The 14,151-nt window shown below is 37.0% G+C and overlaps 1 protein-coding gene across 1 annotated transcript; it reads right to left on the reverse strand.

The window, feature by feature from the left end:
• Positions 1 to 354: 354 nt before the first annotated feature.
• On the reverse strand, positions 355 to 12,878 carry oaz1b (ornithine decarboxylase antizyme 1b). Its single transcript, XM_015338228.2, is given in 6 exon segments — positions 355 to 1,313; positions 2,197 to 2,282; positions 2,832 to 3,004; positions 9,832 to 9,918; positions 9,920 to 9,971; positions 12,619 to 12,878. Coding segments are annotated over 6 exon segments (654 nt in total). The 5' UTR covers positions 12,744 to 12,878; the 3' UTR covers positions 355 to 1,182.
• Positions 12,879 to 14,151: the final 1,273 nt, after the last annotated feature.

Consider the following 14,151-nt stretch of genomic DNA (forward strand, 5'->3'; position numbering starts at 1 on the left):
TGTGGAGTGGAGGGGGAGAAAGAAAATGTGAATGAGCATATTAATTAAAACCCAACACAAGGGAGTATTTGGGCATCAAATACCCAGGAAAATGGAAGGCAGCAATCTGTAAATGAATGGAGAGATTAGAACTAGATTAATTGTTGAGTACTGAAAGAGTATGGACCAACTTCAAGGATATTTGAATATCTGTTGTCCTTCATAGCCAAAACACTTGTTCTCCTTTCTAGTGTGAAATTAATCTCTACTTGTTCATACTTATTACTTGTACTTATTAGAACAGTTTTCAGAAATGTATTGATACATTTCAGATTTGGATAATAACCAAGGGTTGGCAGACAAGCAAATAAGCAATTCACAATTTTAAAACTTTTATTATCACAGAAGCACAATAATAAAGGTACCACTATGCCGGTGAATCCTGAATACCTGTCAAACTAATAAAATAAAATAAAAACAAGGAATGCCAGATATATTCAATTTGAGTGCAGCATGGAGCAAAATCCTAAAGGTTGGCAACACTATGCATCACATTGTTCACCAAAGACAAAACAAAAGAGGAAAACTTTGGGATCATTGTGCCTCTCACAAATGTTCATTCCTTATAAGGCTTACTAGCAAAAAGAAAGATAAGAAGCCAAATCTTTTTCACGTACAGTACATGTTTTCATTCAAACAATGATACTTCCTTTTCAGCTGACCACTTATTTCTTAGGACTGCTCATATGAGAGTAAACAGTGAGGTGATTAAAAAAAAAAGATCTAGAGCACTGAATTACCAGTAACCATACAAGATATTTCAGCTTCTAAATCCTCAGTGCGTGCTTTAAACCAAAATCTATATTCATTATGGGGCAAAACTTGCATTTTTCAATTTGAAAGCCAATAAGAACTAAGAAATGTAACATGCAAATATAAACCAATAGACATGTTGTACATTCAACATAATAGCATCAACCTTCGGTCTGATTTTATTAAATCACAATAAGCTTGTGAAAATTCCCCAAAACGGACAGCTGTTTTGAAAGTACTGATTTATTTAAGGTTTATCAACCAAGCTCACAACAAAAAAACATTGTGACACAACATAATCTAAAACAATAACAAGAAGCATCTTTAGAACACAAAAGCACAGAAGGCAATAAGCACTTGAGTCACATAAAACATCATGGATTGGTTGCTTCATTCTTCATCAGATGAGTCTCTGTCAAAGGTGTATGCCATGAAGAACACATCTTGTCTAGGGGGGATGAGGGCATGGCCTGGTTTCACAACCTCAAAGCCCAGAAAGCTGAAGGTTCGCAGCAGCTTAGCTACAGACAAATAAAATCTATTAAGGCACTGATTTTGCATGGATGTTAAATCAAAGCAGATCTTTCACTGCTTTTTGCCAACTGTAACCAAATCTCACTACAGATAAAGACTGCAGCAAAACTGGTAAACTTTTTAAGAGTTGATACATGCCAGCACAAGCACAGCTACAAGTATCAGCGTAAAGATTGTGGAAAAGGCCCAACAGCAAAGACATTTACAATCAGCTTGTATAATGGTAGTCTGCTCTTGTAAACAGCCTTCATCATGAAGCAGCATGAACCATTTTCAAATCTCTTTCTGCCTTAGGGTTACATTTTACTCAGCACTTTTTAAATTGCACACAGTAATAAATTGCAACACTTCTAAAAAAGGAAGAAATCATACAGAACCTAATACAACAAAATTGCTTATACAATCTTTTTTATTTGGCATCCTGAAAGATTCATGCAGCATAAGACTTAACTGAATAGTTTTTATGCAGTAATCATTCATTACTTTTATATTTTATGGGTCAGCTGCCCAAAATGTAAACAGAAATTCTCAATTTCTCTGTAGAAAGGAGTTAAAATGTAATATTTTTAACAATGTCAGAATATTATTCGGTAATCCCCACAAATTTAAAATTATTTTTAAGATAAGCCACTGAAAACACAGCAAAAACGTAATAAACTTTTAAGTCTATTTAAAATATTAAATCTTTAATTAAATAAAATTTCAAACCATGCTGAGACTGATGCATTCTGTGCTTTTCTCTTTCTAAAAAAACTAATTTAATGACAAATTGAAACAAACAACTAGCTGAATATGAAAAAGTCCTTGTATTAGTTTGTGAATAAACATCATAGTCATACAAGGACATTGCAGCACAGTTTCAGTACATACCTCTATCTTCTCTGTTCTTGTAAAAGCAAAGGAAAACCTTGACAACTTTCAAATGTTCTTCAGCGTACTCTAAGAGGGCCACAAAGCTGTTCATCAGATAAAAAATAGAAAGCAGTGAAATACAATGTGTTCCGAGAGGTCCTTAGCACAGATAAAGTTTGTATAATGTTAAGCATGAGGTGGAACTCTGAGGACTAGGAATACAGTCACAAGATACTCCATTGTTCTTTCATTTCTCACTATGCATATAAACTGCCCACTTGCAAGACTAATGCAGCCTTAACAGTTCAAACTAAAAGGTCAATCTGAAAACTAGAAGAAAACTGTTTCAAAGGTTGTTTTGAAAGCTTTTTTTCTTGAATAGGTAGCTAAATGCAAAATAATAAACAAAACAGCAATTTAGAACCACACTGTAACAGAACAGGCAAAAGCAAAATGAATTTACAGTATGAGATTTCTTATAGAATGCCTTTAAGATAATCTCAAAGCATTAAAAAAAAACTTATATTAGCTAGTTAAATTTCTTTAAACTTATTTCGAAGTATAAACTACAGAACACACAGAGTAATGGTAAGACAGGCTTGTACAATAACTTTTTAAAATTTTTGTTTGTACTCCAGGCTTGCTGGACTCACCTTTCCTTGCTGCCTTCAGGTAGCACATCCCAGGGGATTTCTACGTACAAGTTGTTGCCGTTCAGCACTGCGTCCCACTGGATAACCTTGGAGTGGGTAGGTTTGCTCTGGAAATGGAGGAGCCCTGGTCGTCCATTTACAGCGGGCTCTTCTGTAACAGTGAGCTTCCCATCCTGGGAATGAAAAACATGTAATGATATACAAAAATATTTCAAGTATAAGTATAAGATTTTTTACTTTCCAATTATTATCACAACAATATATGATATGTGTCGCATCCTGTCATACCAATCTATTCTTAGTACCCCAGCATTCACGTTTGCACACACTTCCATCTACAGAGGACATAATATAACATTTTTCAGATATAAAACATCCTTACATTCCCACTGTGTAAGCAACCTACATCGACACACGATTCAGCAGAGTAGTCGGTACATAGTGCTCTCCAAGACGTGCCGGACCCAAAGTGTTCAAACTTGGTTCCAAGTTGAAATACAAAGCCACTTTAATAGCGGACAGCATGCATCCCAAAAGGCAAAAACAAAGGCTGCCAGTAAACCCTAGATGTTGTTTAATACCACTGAGTATGGCCCCATCTTGAAACATTCTAGAAGGCCAGTATAATTTATACTAAAAAAGGAGGAGAGGATTGCAGAGTAGCTCAATAAGTAAAAGAGCTTGGTCTGTGGCCATCCATGTCATTTGCTGACTGTGACAAGGATTCCTGCAGTTCTGGCCTCACACAAATAATGGAGTGCCACTGGATCATGCTGGGATAGCTCAGCCTGGGGTCCCTAGCTTTATGCTACTCCAGTTAGCACTGTAAAACTTACTGTGCACCAAATGATGAATGGCACTGCAGGTAGGTTGGACAGGCATTACAGCCAGAAAGCCCAGCTATTTTATATTCAAGTTTGTAAACTGTAATCTGCAATTTCAAATGAAAAAAAGGAAAAGGAGAACTTCCGGAAATTCCTCTGAAAGTGCAATTTTTACAGTATTGAGATGTAATTTAAAACTCTGCATTCCATTCGCTTTTTCTAGAATCACTCACAGACAAATGCTAGAACGCTAAAAAAGTCAAAATAAACTAATGGTTTAATCCAGTTTCCTATATGGTAAACTTAGCAGAAAATGCAAAGATAAAATCATCCCAAAAAGACACAGACTAACAAGGGATGCAGCTGTGCAAAGATAAGGGAGGGAAAGCAGAGCCTATAATTGTTGAAATAGTGTAAGACCAAGGGAAGAGTGGGTGTAATAAAAGTTCTTAGTTAGAAGGGAGTTTTGTAAAAGATAAAGCATCACAAAGCGTAATTTCCAAAGCTTGTTTAGACATGCATCTCATGCAATCAAAATGAAATATTAAACACAATGAAAAGGTTCTCTTAAATCTACTCATATGTGAATTCAAGCATAAATGCCACAATTTTACCGCATAGTGCCCCAACTTTTGTAAGTGCTGATAACTGACTTCCACGTTTTGTCTGTCGCTGCCCTCCACCCAAAACCATGATTGCGGCAAATTTATAATTAACGAAACATGACTCCGAAATCCTCCAATTTTAAATGAGCTAATAGTCTTGAGATGTAAGCCATAATTCCTTCTCTTGTAGACAGAAACGTGTTCAGCATTCTTAGCCATAGCCAGCAGTAGAGTCGATGTCACGAGTTAGATACGGATTTCTGTGTCAGAACAGTTTTGTCCAAGTGCTGCTTCCCAAGTACAGAAGATGTTCTTCACTGGAATAAGTCCCAGGGGTTTTAACCCCATGCTATTTACTATACTTTAAGTTCCCAGGAGTTTTTTTTCACCACATTGACAAAAATTCAATCCAGCTTTCACACTGGAACTAAATTAAACATTGAGGTTTGATTAAGGTACTAATAATTTATCCTCAAAGTTAAGGTACTAATAACTTATCCTCAAATCTCTGTCCCTTTCCTTCCAAAAATGTAGCCATCCGGGAGAAGATTTGCACTGAATTCTCCAGCAACAAAGCTAAGCACTTGAGAAAAAGAGAAAACAAAATGTGACTGCCCTCCCTCTTAGCAGCAAGCTGAATTGATAACTCAACCATTGAATCGTCTTACAATATCAGTATTGTTTGGCAGCCCTTACATGAGTACAGACACTATCCTTTCACAACTCATGAGGTCCATCTCACAGCTTTCTGTGAGTCACATGAAAGGATGTGGTAAAAGCAAGCAACTTACTTTCTTTTCATGATGCCTTCTCTGTGTACTAAATAATGAGCCACATTTGACAGAACAAAAGTAATGACCTAGTTTAACACTGAGACACTGAGGTTTTTTTTCTTGTGTCCCCCTCTGGAGGAAACTGCAGAAATTATCTGAAGACGTGTGTTATAGTTTTAAATATGAGTACTAACACTGAATTACTAGGGGGACTAGGGTTAAGCTGGCTTGTCTGGGTGAGGTATACTTAAATACTTCTGCCTCTGTTCCTGTGTGTGTCAGGAATAATTGAATCTTCTACATTTAAGGACATTGTGATTTTTGTCCTGTATCTTTTAGGTTGACTTATTCCAATAACCTTGCTTTTTAAAGAGGTTTATGGTATTATCTAGACATATAGTTCTTAGCAACAAAGGTTATGTTATTATACATCATTTATAAAAAACAATTAATGTTACATTTTTCTTTTTGGTAAGACAAACTATATTCTAGTAATACTACCTTCAATTCTTATATAATATAGCTATATATATATATTAGGCAGTCATTTTTTTATTATTACTACTTCATCCAAAGAAGCAACACTATGCTAAAATTAGATTCTATTCTATTCATAAAGCATAATTAACCTCTGGTAAGTGTTTATTTTACATACAGTATATTATTTACAGCCATTAACAGAGATTTCAGACAACAAAAGGAACATAAGAGCACTACAAGTAACACTGCATATGAGTTACCAGGAACTGAATTATGTGCTTAGCCTCCAATAAGGATAACCATATTTCCCAGATATTCACATGATTACTGAGGACTCTCCACAGATATTGCTCTATAATTATGGCTTCCAAATTTCATTAATTTGTTAACCAACCGTGTTGTATCAGGGTATTGGACTGGAGAAAAAATCTGAATATGTAAATTGCATTCTTCATTTTTTCCAATTAATTTTTCAAATTTTACGATACCAAGGAGAGACACACAAAAAACTAAATGCAAACCTTTAACAAATTTAAAACACATCTGATGCATGAGTTATGTCAGATCAATTTTGCTTTTGCTCTGTGGAGCAGCAAAAGTTTGAACTGGAAGGCTGCAGTTTCCAATCCAAGGTGGAGACTGCTGTTGTACCCTTGAGCAGGACACTTGTCAGATAGCCAAATATATCTCTATTTTATGGTATGTGCATTAACAAATATAAAGGATCACAGGCAGTAGGTTTTCAAATCTCTTAGGTCTGTGCAACTCTGTCTGCAACTGGCTGCTGGACTTTCTTATCGAGACACCACAGGTGGTGCGGATAGGCAATAAAACATCAACACCACTCACCCTGAGCACTGGAACCCCACAAGGCTGCTGTCTGAGTCCAAGATTGTACTCCCTATTTACTCACGACTGCACAGCAAGACACAGCAACAACCGCATCATTAAGTTTGCAGATGACACCACTATAATAGGACTGATCAGTGATGATGACGAGTCCACTTACAGGGATGAAGTTGTACAGCTGCTTAGGTGGTGTCATAGCAATAACCTGGACTTGAACATAAAGAAAACGAAAGAGCTAATAGTGGACTTTCGGAGACACAGGCCATACACTCACAGCCCACTCAGTACTGATGGAACGGAAGTGGAAACAGTCACCAGCTTTAGGTTTTTGGGAATTCACATCTCTAAAGATCTAACCTGGACTGTGAACACTGACTCCATCATGAAGAAGGCTCAGCAGCGCCTTTATTTCTTGAGGTGCCTCAAGCGATGGGGGATGCCAATACATGTGTTGGTGAACTTCTACTGCTGCACCATCGAGAGCATCCTCACCAACGGGATCACCGTGTGGTATGGCAACACCTCTTCGCGAGAAAGAAAGGCACTGCAGAAAATGGTCAATATGGCCCAGAAGATCATCGGCTGCGGTCTCACCAAGATTAAACAGCTCTATGAGGACCGCTGCAGTGGTAGAATTCTGGCCATCACAGAGGACAGTCACCACCCCGGGCATGAGCTCTTCACCCCACTGCCTTCAGGCAAGAGATATAAGAGCATACGGACACTTACCACTAAATTCTTCAATAGCTTCTATCCACAAGCAGTGTGACTGGCGAACACATTTAGCCATCCCCCTCAGACCACACCTACACCATCACCACCTACCTCTTTATGATTTCTTATCTATTGCACATCTCCAGTCATTGTTTACACATCTGTATTGTTTACATTCAAACTGTCTACATGTTTACTTGCACATTGTCTATTGTTAGTTTGTATATTGTCTTGATGCACTGTTTGCACTTTGTTTTGTTTTTTACACTTGTTTTACAATCGAGAGACTTTCTGTAAGTAAGAATTCCATTGTACCAGTACCGGTTACATATGGCAATAACGTCCAAGTTCAAGTGCTTGTCCTCCCCATGATTACACGTAAAGCCTTTTGTCTTTTTCACAAATGTACAGTCCAGTTTCTGCTGCTGTGGCTATAATGCCATTTTACAGAATAAAAACCCATTTTACTTCTTACCCAAGATAGTTTTGAAACAAAATCCTGTTGAAAACATGTAAAAATGGTTTTGTTTTGTCAGATCCTGGGTAGAACACTGCTACACATGTATTGGCATCCCCCATCGCTTGAGGCACCTCAAGAAATAAAGGCGCTGCTGAGCCTTCTTCATGATAGAGTCAGTGTTCACAGTCCAGGTTAGATCTTTAGAGATGTGAATTCCCAAAAACCTAAAGCTGGTGACTGTTTCCACTTCCGTTCCATCAATACTGAGTGGGCTGTGAGTGTATGGCCTGTGTCTCCGAAAGTCCACTATTAGCTCTTTCGTTTTCTTTATGTTCAAGTCCAGATTATTGCTATGACACCACCTAAGCAGCTGTACAAGTTCATGCCTGTAAGTGGACTCGTCATCATCACTGATCAGTCCTATTATAGTGGTGTCATCTGCAAACTTAATGATGGCCCTCAAAGACTAAGGTCACTCCAATTATTTTAAAATGATTAGCTGTACTGTTTAGTTGTGCTCTGAGCAATATCCACAATATCCATCCATTTCTTTAATCAGTCCAGAGAAAAGCAACCATATTTACACCCAGGTTTAAAGGAATGCCTTACCAAACATGCTAGATGGGCCAAATGGCATCCTCTTGTTTCTAACCTTTCTTATGTTCTGCATAGCCTGAACGTCACCTTTTTAGATTTTTAGAACTGAACCTTGTTTAATAGAGAAGACTAATGACTTAATTCAAGAACTCCAAATTCTCAAAGTCAATGACAAAGTCATGCCAATGGGCTTGTTCAGAATATTGAAATAAAAACATCTTAATGTTATCTACATATCAGCAAACGCATCTGTCAAAAAAAGCATCCAGGTCTAATATGGCTGTGTTGAATGCCTATAAACTATACAAAACAGCAAGGGGAAAAAACACCACTTTCAGTACCTACCCTGTGAACCAAATTTATAACCAGGAAAAAAAACAACTGCATGTAAATACATTGTAAAATAGAAAGTGTTTCTGCACCTTATTTTTTAATGTCTCCAAAGTTCATGCCATAAAGTAATTTAGCTAAACTTTTTGTACAAAGCAACATAATTATTACTATAACATATATATTGTTATGCATCTGGATATTTTGCTCAGAAATTTGTCACCAGTGTCACACATGGGATTTTCTGTGATCTTTGTTTTGTGCTCTTGCTGCCACCTTCTAAACAACACATAACATTGTGCATGTTATGTTCCTTGAACAGGAGAAGGACAAGAGAAGAGATCAAAATACCCCTCTCTTTTTTGCAGGAACTCCATTTCACAATACTTTATTTATAGTGCCACTAGAATTATATAAATATATTATATATTATATAAAGTGCATAGAGCAATGGCAAAGCTATTTTAAGAGGAGCAGTTAATATTAACTGGGTTACGACCCAATGCAGGAGGGAAAATTATCGTTGCAACGCATGAAGTGCACATCAGAAGCAGCTCATGTCAACTAACTGCCCATGACATCCGCCAAGTTTCTGTTTTCAGAGCACCAGTTTCCAAGCCAGAGGCATTTTCAGTTGTGAATACAAAATATAGCCACCATATAAGCAGGAATAGCAGTGTATCAGATGTTAGCTGCCAACTGCAATGGTACTTATCAAGTTTACAGTTAATTGGTGAAATTGTAGTGGCCACACATTGAGAAAGAAAAAGAAGGAACAGATGAATGGTTGGACCACCATCTTTTTCATGTACAAATCCCATTTGTGCATATGCTATTTATCCTGTTGGCACTAACCTGGCTGTATTAAGTTTGAAGTAAAATGATAATGTGTTTAGAGCAGGAGCACTTTGCGCGAGGGTCAGGGGTTTTGCAACTGGCTTAACAGCCTGATAATTTTGAACACCTTTCTTATACAAAAAATTAATAAAAAATATTAATTTAAATAGAATATGCCTGAAAAAAACGTATTTGTCCTCATTAGCTGAAGAGTTAACTGTTAAAACAAGCTCAAATGCAGTTTATCCATTTTGGGAAATTAAAGAAGTATCACGGAATTAAGTTGTGAGCCTTGAAATTTTTTTTAATCTTATATTCCAGCTGAGCTCCTAATTGAAATATCAGTTACAATTACTGAAACCAGGTAACTTCCCACTCCAACAACAGGTTGTAAAGAAGGTAATAACTCATAAAGCCCTGTAAAACCCACTCGCTTTTCGTGCTCTAGGTTCAGAATGAGACAGCCCTGCTTCTGGATTCACCAATGTTCACAGGCATTCCAGCTGAGATACAACAGCAGGAAATACGTACTGAGTGCAGCAGCCGAGCTGAAGGAGTGTGATCCCTTTGACCATTCCCTCGCCCACCTGGGATCTTCAGGGGTGGGAGAGGGGCATCAGGAGCACCACAGAGGCCCCGGACCACGGGTACTGCTACAGTGCAGAGACAGGCTGGAAAACAGTACATAGGTTAGATGAGACCACACTAACTTTTCAGTTATTCCTGCTATCACTAGGTAGAGAATTTTCATGTGACATATGCAGATGCAGGTCTAAATTTATTAAAGCATTTCTGGTGATAATCAGCCCTTCTAGCTTTTAAACCATTTTACATTGTTAAACTTCCATCTTAAACATATCCTATGTATTGTCAAAAAGGTTGTCTTTTTCTAGGTATACATTTCTCAAAGATCTTATAGCTATCCCTCATTCTCTCATCCACAGCCAAAGTTTAAGCATCTCGCTTTTTAGATCCATCTTTCAATGTTCTTTCCTAGGTTTAGAATGATTTACACATATACAAACAGGCTTATTCTGAACCAACCATAAAGCAAGATTGGTAAACCACTGCAAACTAACATTAGGACTAGGATTAGGACATGCATTTAACATCTGAATGCATGTTGAATCCTCCTAGTTTGGTATGATCAACTAACTCGAGTTGTTTGTGAACTATACCAAAATCTAGATCAGTGACATAAATTAGGAAAAGCAGTGGTCAATCTACCTATTGATTCTTACACAAAGATATTTCAAGTTCATATGAATATCCATAAACCATAGTTTTAAACCAGGGTTTCTACATTTTTATTGTCCTGGAAAACAACAATTCTACCTGGACATTCTACCTGAAAATACAACCCCACTTTAACTACAAAATAAAACACAAAGAAAAATAAATATGAGATTCAACTGTCATCTGTTCTAATGCTGATGTTAAAATGCAGTGGGGTTAAGGGTAACATTGTACTGCCTACATGTGAATGGATTTTAAGGTTCTCCTGCTGACTCATAAGGTACTGGGGTCTGGTTCCTCTTTCATTAATGTGGTGTACTACATGAGTACAGTCCAATACTTAACCTGCAGATTCAGAAATTACTTTACTGAAGACCAAGCTCTACGCAATGGGCAATGCAGCCTTCTCTTGTGTTGCACCATGTTTGTGAAACCCACTGTCTAGATCTTTCAGAGTTCCTGCAACTATGGACAGAAATGTCTTGGACACTTATCTTCTCTCTAAAGACTTTAGTCTATTTGGCCCTTTTACTATTTTTTTCAACTTCTGCCCTATGTTTTATGCAAGCACTATTATACAGCGCTTTTACACATTCATTTTATTTTTTTACACATTATTTCAGAGATAAATACACCCATCAAAAACCAATTTTAGAACATGTATTGACTAATTTTGTTTAATCTTAATCCACAACTATATACTATTTAATACTGATTTGATTGAAAGTTAACTTTAAATATCTGTAGCTTTTTGTTGGTGCGCAGTAAGGCCCGAAAGGCACCTCTGTTTACATGAAAATGATTGAGCATTTCTATTATAGTTTATGCTCAACACTAGACTTAAATAGATCCAGGTATCTTAGCAACACTAGAAGAGTGCAAAGTGCACAAACTAGACAGTGTAAAATTACACAAATAATTTATTGGATTGAACGCAACCGTGTTTCGAGTATATAAATAAAATAAACTTATTTCAGAAAAACACAGATGCTTTAATGCAAAAACATTGCATATAGGATGAAGGAATACGACGATGAAAAAGACGGAAAAGTTTTTTTTCTGGTACATGTTGTAGCAAACTTTGATGTTCAATTAAACAGCTTTAAAGCAATTGCAAAACACAAAATATCAAAAACCGATGTCTTGTTACGAACGTACAATTACCGCAGTTTATTATTCGAGTGTAAGCACGATTGGTAAAAGGTATCTAAATTGTAATAATGTGAGTGTTTCTCTTTGGGGTACATATTGTGACCCTTAATAAGGTTCTATCATTCTTGTCTGACTACCTAAATTTTGTAGTTGTGCTTAAGAACTAGACTATCCATTTGTTTTTCAAAAAATACCACAAGCTCTCCGGTGTTTGTTTAACAGGAAACGTATCGAGACTGATGAAGACGCACCGGGAATGAAACCGTAATGCAGGGCAGCAGTTATCTCACTACTGTACAATGAACCACTGGCGCAAGTTACATGAAAGAGGAAGTAGGATGACTATTGTGACGTAGCTGTCTTCTCCTTCAAGGAGAACAAGGCCTTAGAATGGAGCTGAATGTTAGAAAACAAAAACAAAACAAAAAAAAAATCCATACAAATAAAGTCCACTTTTACATGTTTACTATACAATATACTATATAATTATATCGGACAATATAATCGAAGTCCAAAAATGTGTCCACGTTTCCTTCCTATAGCTCTTCTGAACAGGGCCTGTCTTTAATTTATCGACAAAATCAAATTAATGTGATAAGTTATACAATAAAACAGTTATTTATAACTATTAAATTCATTGATCATATCGATATTTTCTTACTAGTTAAAAAGGAAGATCCCCAAATGAACTGTGACGTATGCTTTATTAATAAGGAAGAGGTTTAAAGAGGGCCATGTTTTAGTAAAAACAATAGACGCACAAAAAAGACGGCGTGAAAATTTTGATATACACATAAAAGGAAAAACGGCTCTTATATCGAAATAATAATTTTCATTCGTAAACGTTTAATCGGTGACATCTGCGATTTTCTTAGACACTGTGGCTATATAAAACCTACCCGTCCCCAGCTTTTTTTTACATTCACTTACTTGTCCATCATGTCACAAATACTACTACTTAAAGCAGCCATGACGGTGTGGTACTGTTGTTTTCCTTCTTTCTCTCGGGCAAAGCAATGACTATTTAGGATCCGCTGGAGGTTGGATTTTACCATCCGGCCTCGGTGAGGGGACCGACGAGCTGACTCTTCAGGGCGATGGTCGTTTTGGGAATGAAGCTGATGGGACTAAAGATCGGTCTCAAAACTCCGTGCGGCGGTGGCGAGAAAAACAAGTTATTTTTTCATCCAGTGAGGTGAGGACGCTCTACAGTGAGGGGGCGTCAATCAGAGAATGGAAAATTACTGAGACTCGCATCTATAAGAGTGGCTGGAGTCGGTATTGCACTCGAGTTCCCCTCTAAGCATTACCAGCAGCTGATACGTAAATCACATCATGTTGTCAAAAATAACATTACAAACGCCAGCTTCTGCAAAAAGTCAATGTAATTATTTCTCGAATGCCTGCCATTTTCTCGTTTAAGAGTGTGAAAATTTAATAAGCCAGTAGCCATATCATCTTGCAACTCACAACTGGCAATCCAGTGCTGCTAAGCACGTGTGAGCCTGGCCAGTACCTGGATAGCAGGCCTCCTGAGAAAAAACTAAGGTTGGTGCTGGAAGAGGTGTTAGTGGGGCCAGCAGGGGGTGCTTACCCTGTGGTCCATATTCTAATGCCCCACTATAGTGATGGGGACACTAAACTGTAAGACATATAACCAAGGTTTGCTCTCTGTGGATATTAAAAGTCCCAGGGTGTTTCTTGAAAAGTGTAGGGGTGTAATGCTGGTGTCCTGGTCAAAATTTCCCATTGGCCCTTATGCTACTAATCCTCATACTAATCCCCATCTATGAATTAGCTTCATCACTCTGCTCTCCTCCCCACTAATAGCTGGTGTAAGATGAGTGTTCTGGCACACTATGGCAGCTGTTGCATCATCCAGGGGGATGCTGCACATTGGTGGAGGGGAGTCCCCATTACCTATAAAGTGCTTTAAGTGGAGTGTCCAGAAAAGTGCTATGTAAGTGTAACCAATTATTAATATTCAGAAAAACTTGATATTGTTTAAAACATAAGGAGGTACAGTAGCCTATTTTAACAAGCAGTTAAGTTTTACACTATTTAAATACTGCAGGTATTTAATTTATCTTTTGATACATCTTTTTTGTCAATACATAACATATATAAATGCTTTCCCTAGACAATATATCAACAAATTATACGTTTATAAGTATTCTTAGAAACTAATATTAAAGCAGTGTTTCTATATTATGTTTACTACATATTTATTATATAATATGATCTTTTACATAGTAAACTCTCTTAAGACTTTTCACATTCTGAAAAAGATCTGTTTTAAAATTAAGAACAAAATGTGTCATTCTTGCAATGGTGAGATTAATTTAAAAAAGATTTTAACAATGCTAATGTTAGTCCAAATGTATGGTGCTTTTCTGATGTTTACATGTATTTTTATTTCTGAAATCTTCAATAAGCAGAAAATGTATTCCTATTTTTATGAAA

Source organism: Lepisosteus oculatus, chromosome 3 (genome assembly GCF_040954835.1).
Source record: "Lepisosteus oculatus isolate fLepOcu1 chromosome 3, fLepOcu1.hap2, whole genome shotgun sequence".
Classification (NCBI taxonomy): domain Eukaryota; kingdom Metazoa; phylum Chordata; class Actinopteri; order Semionotiformes; family Lepisosteidae; genus Lepisosteus; species Lepisosteus oculatus.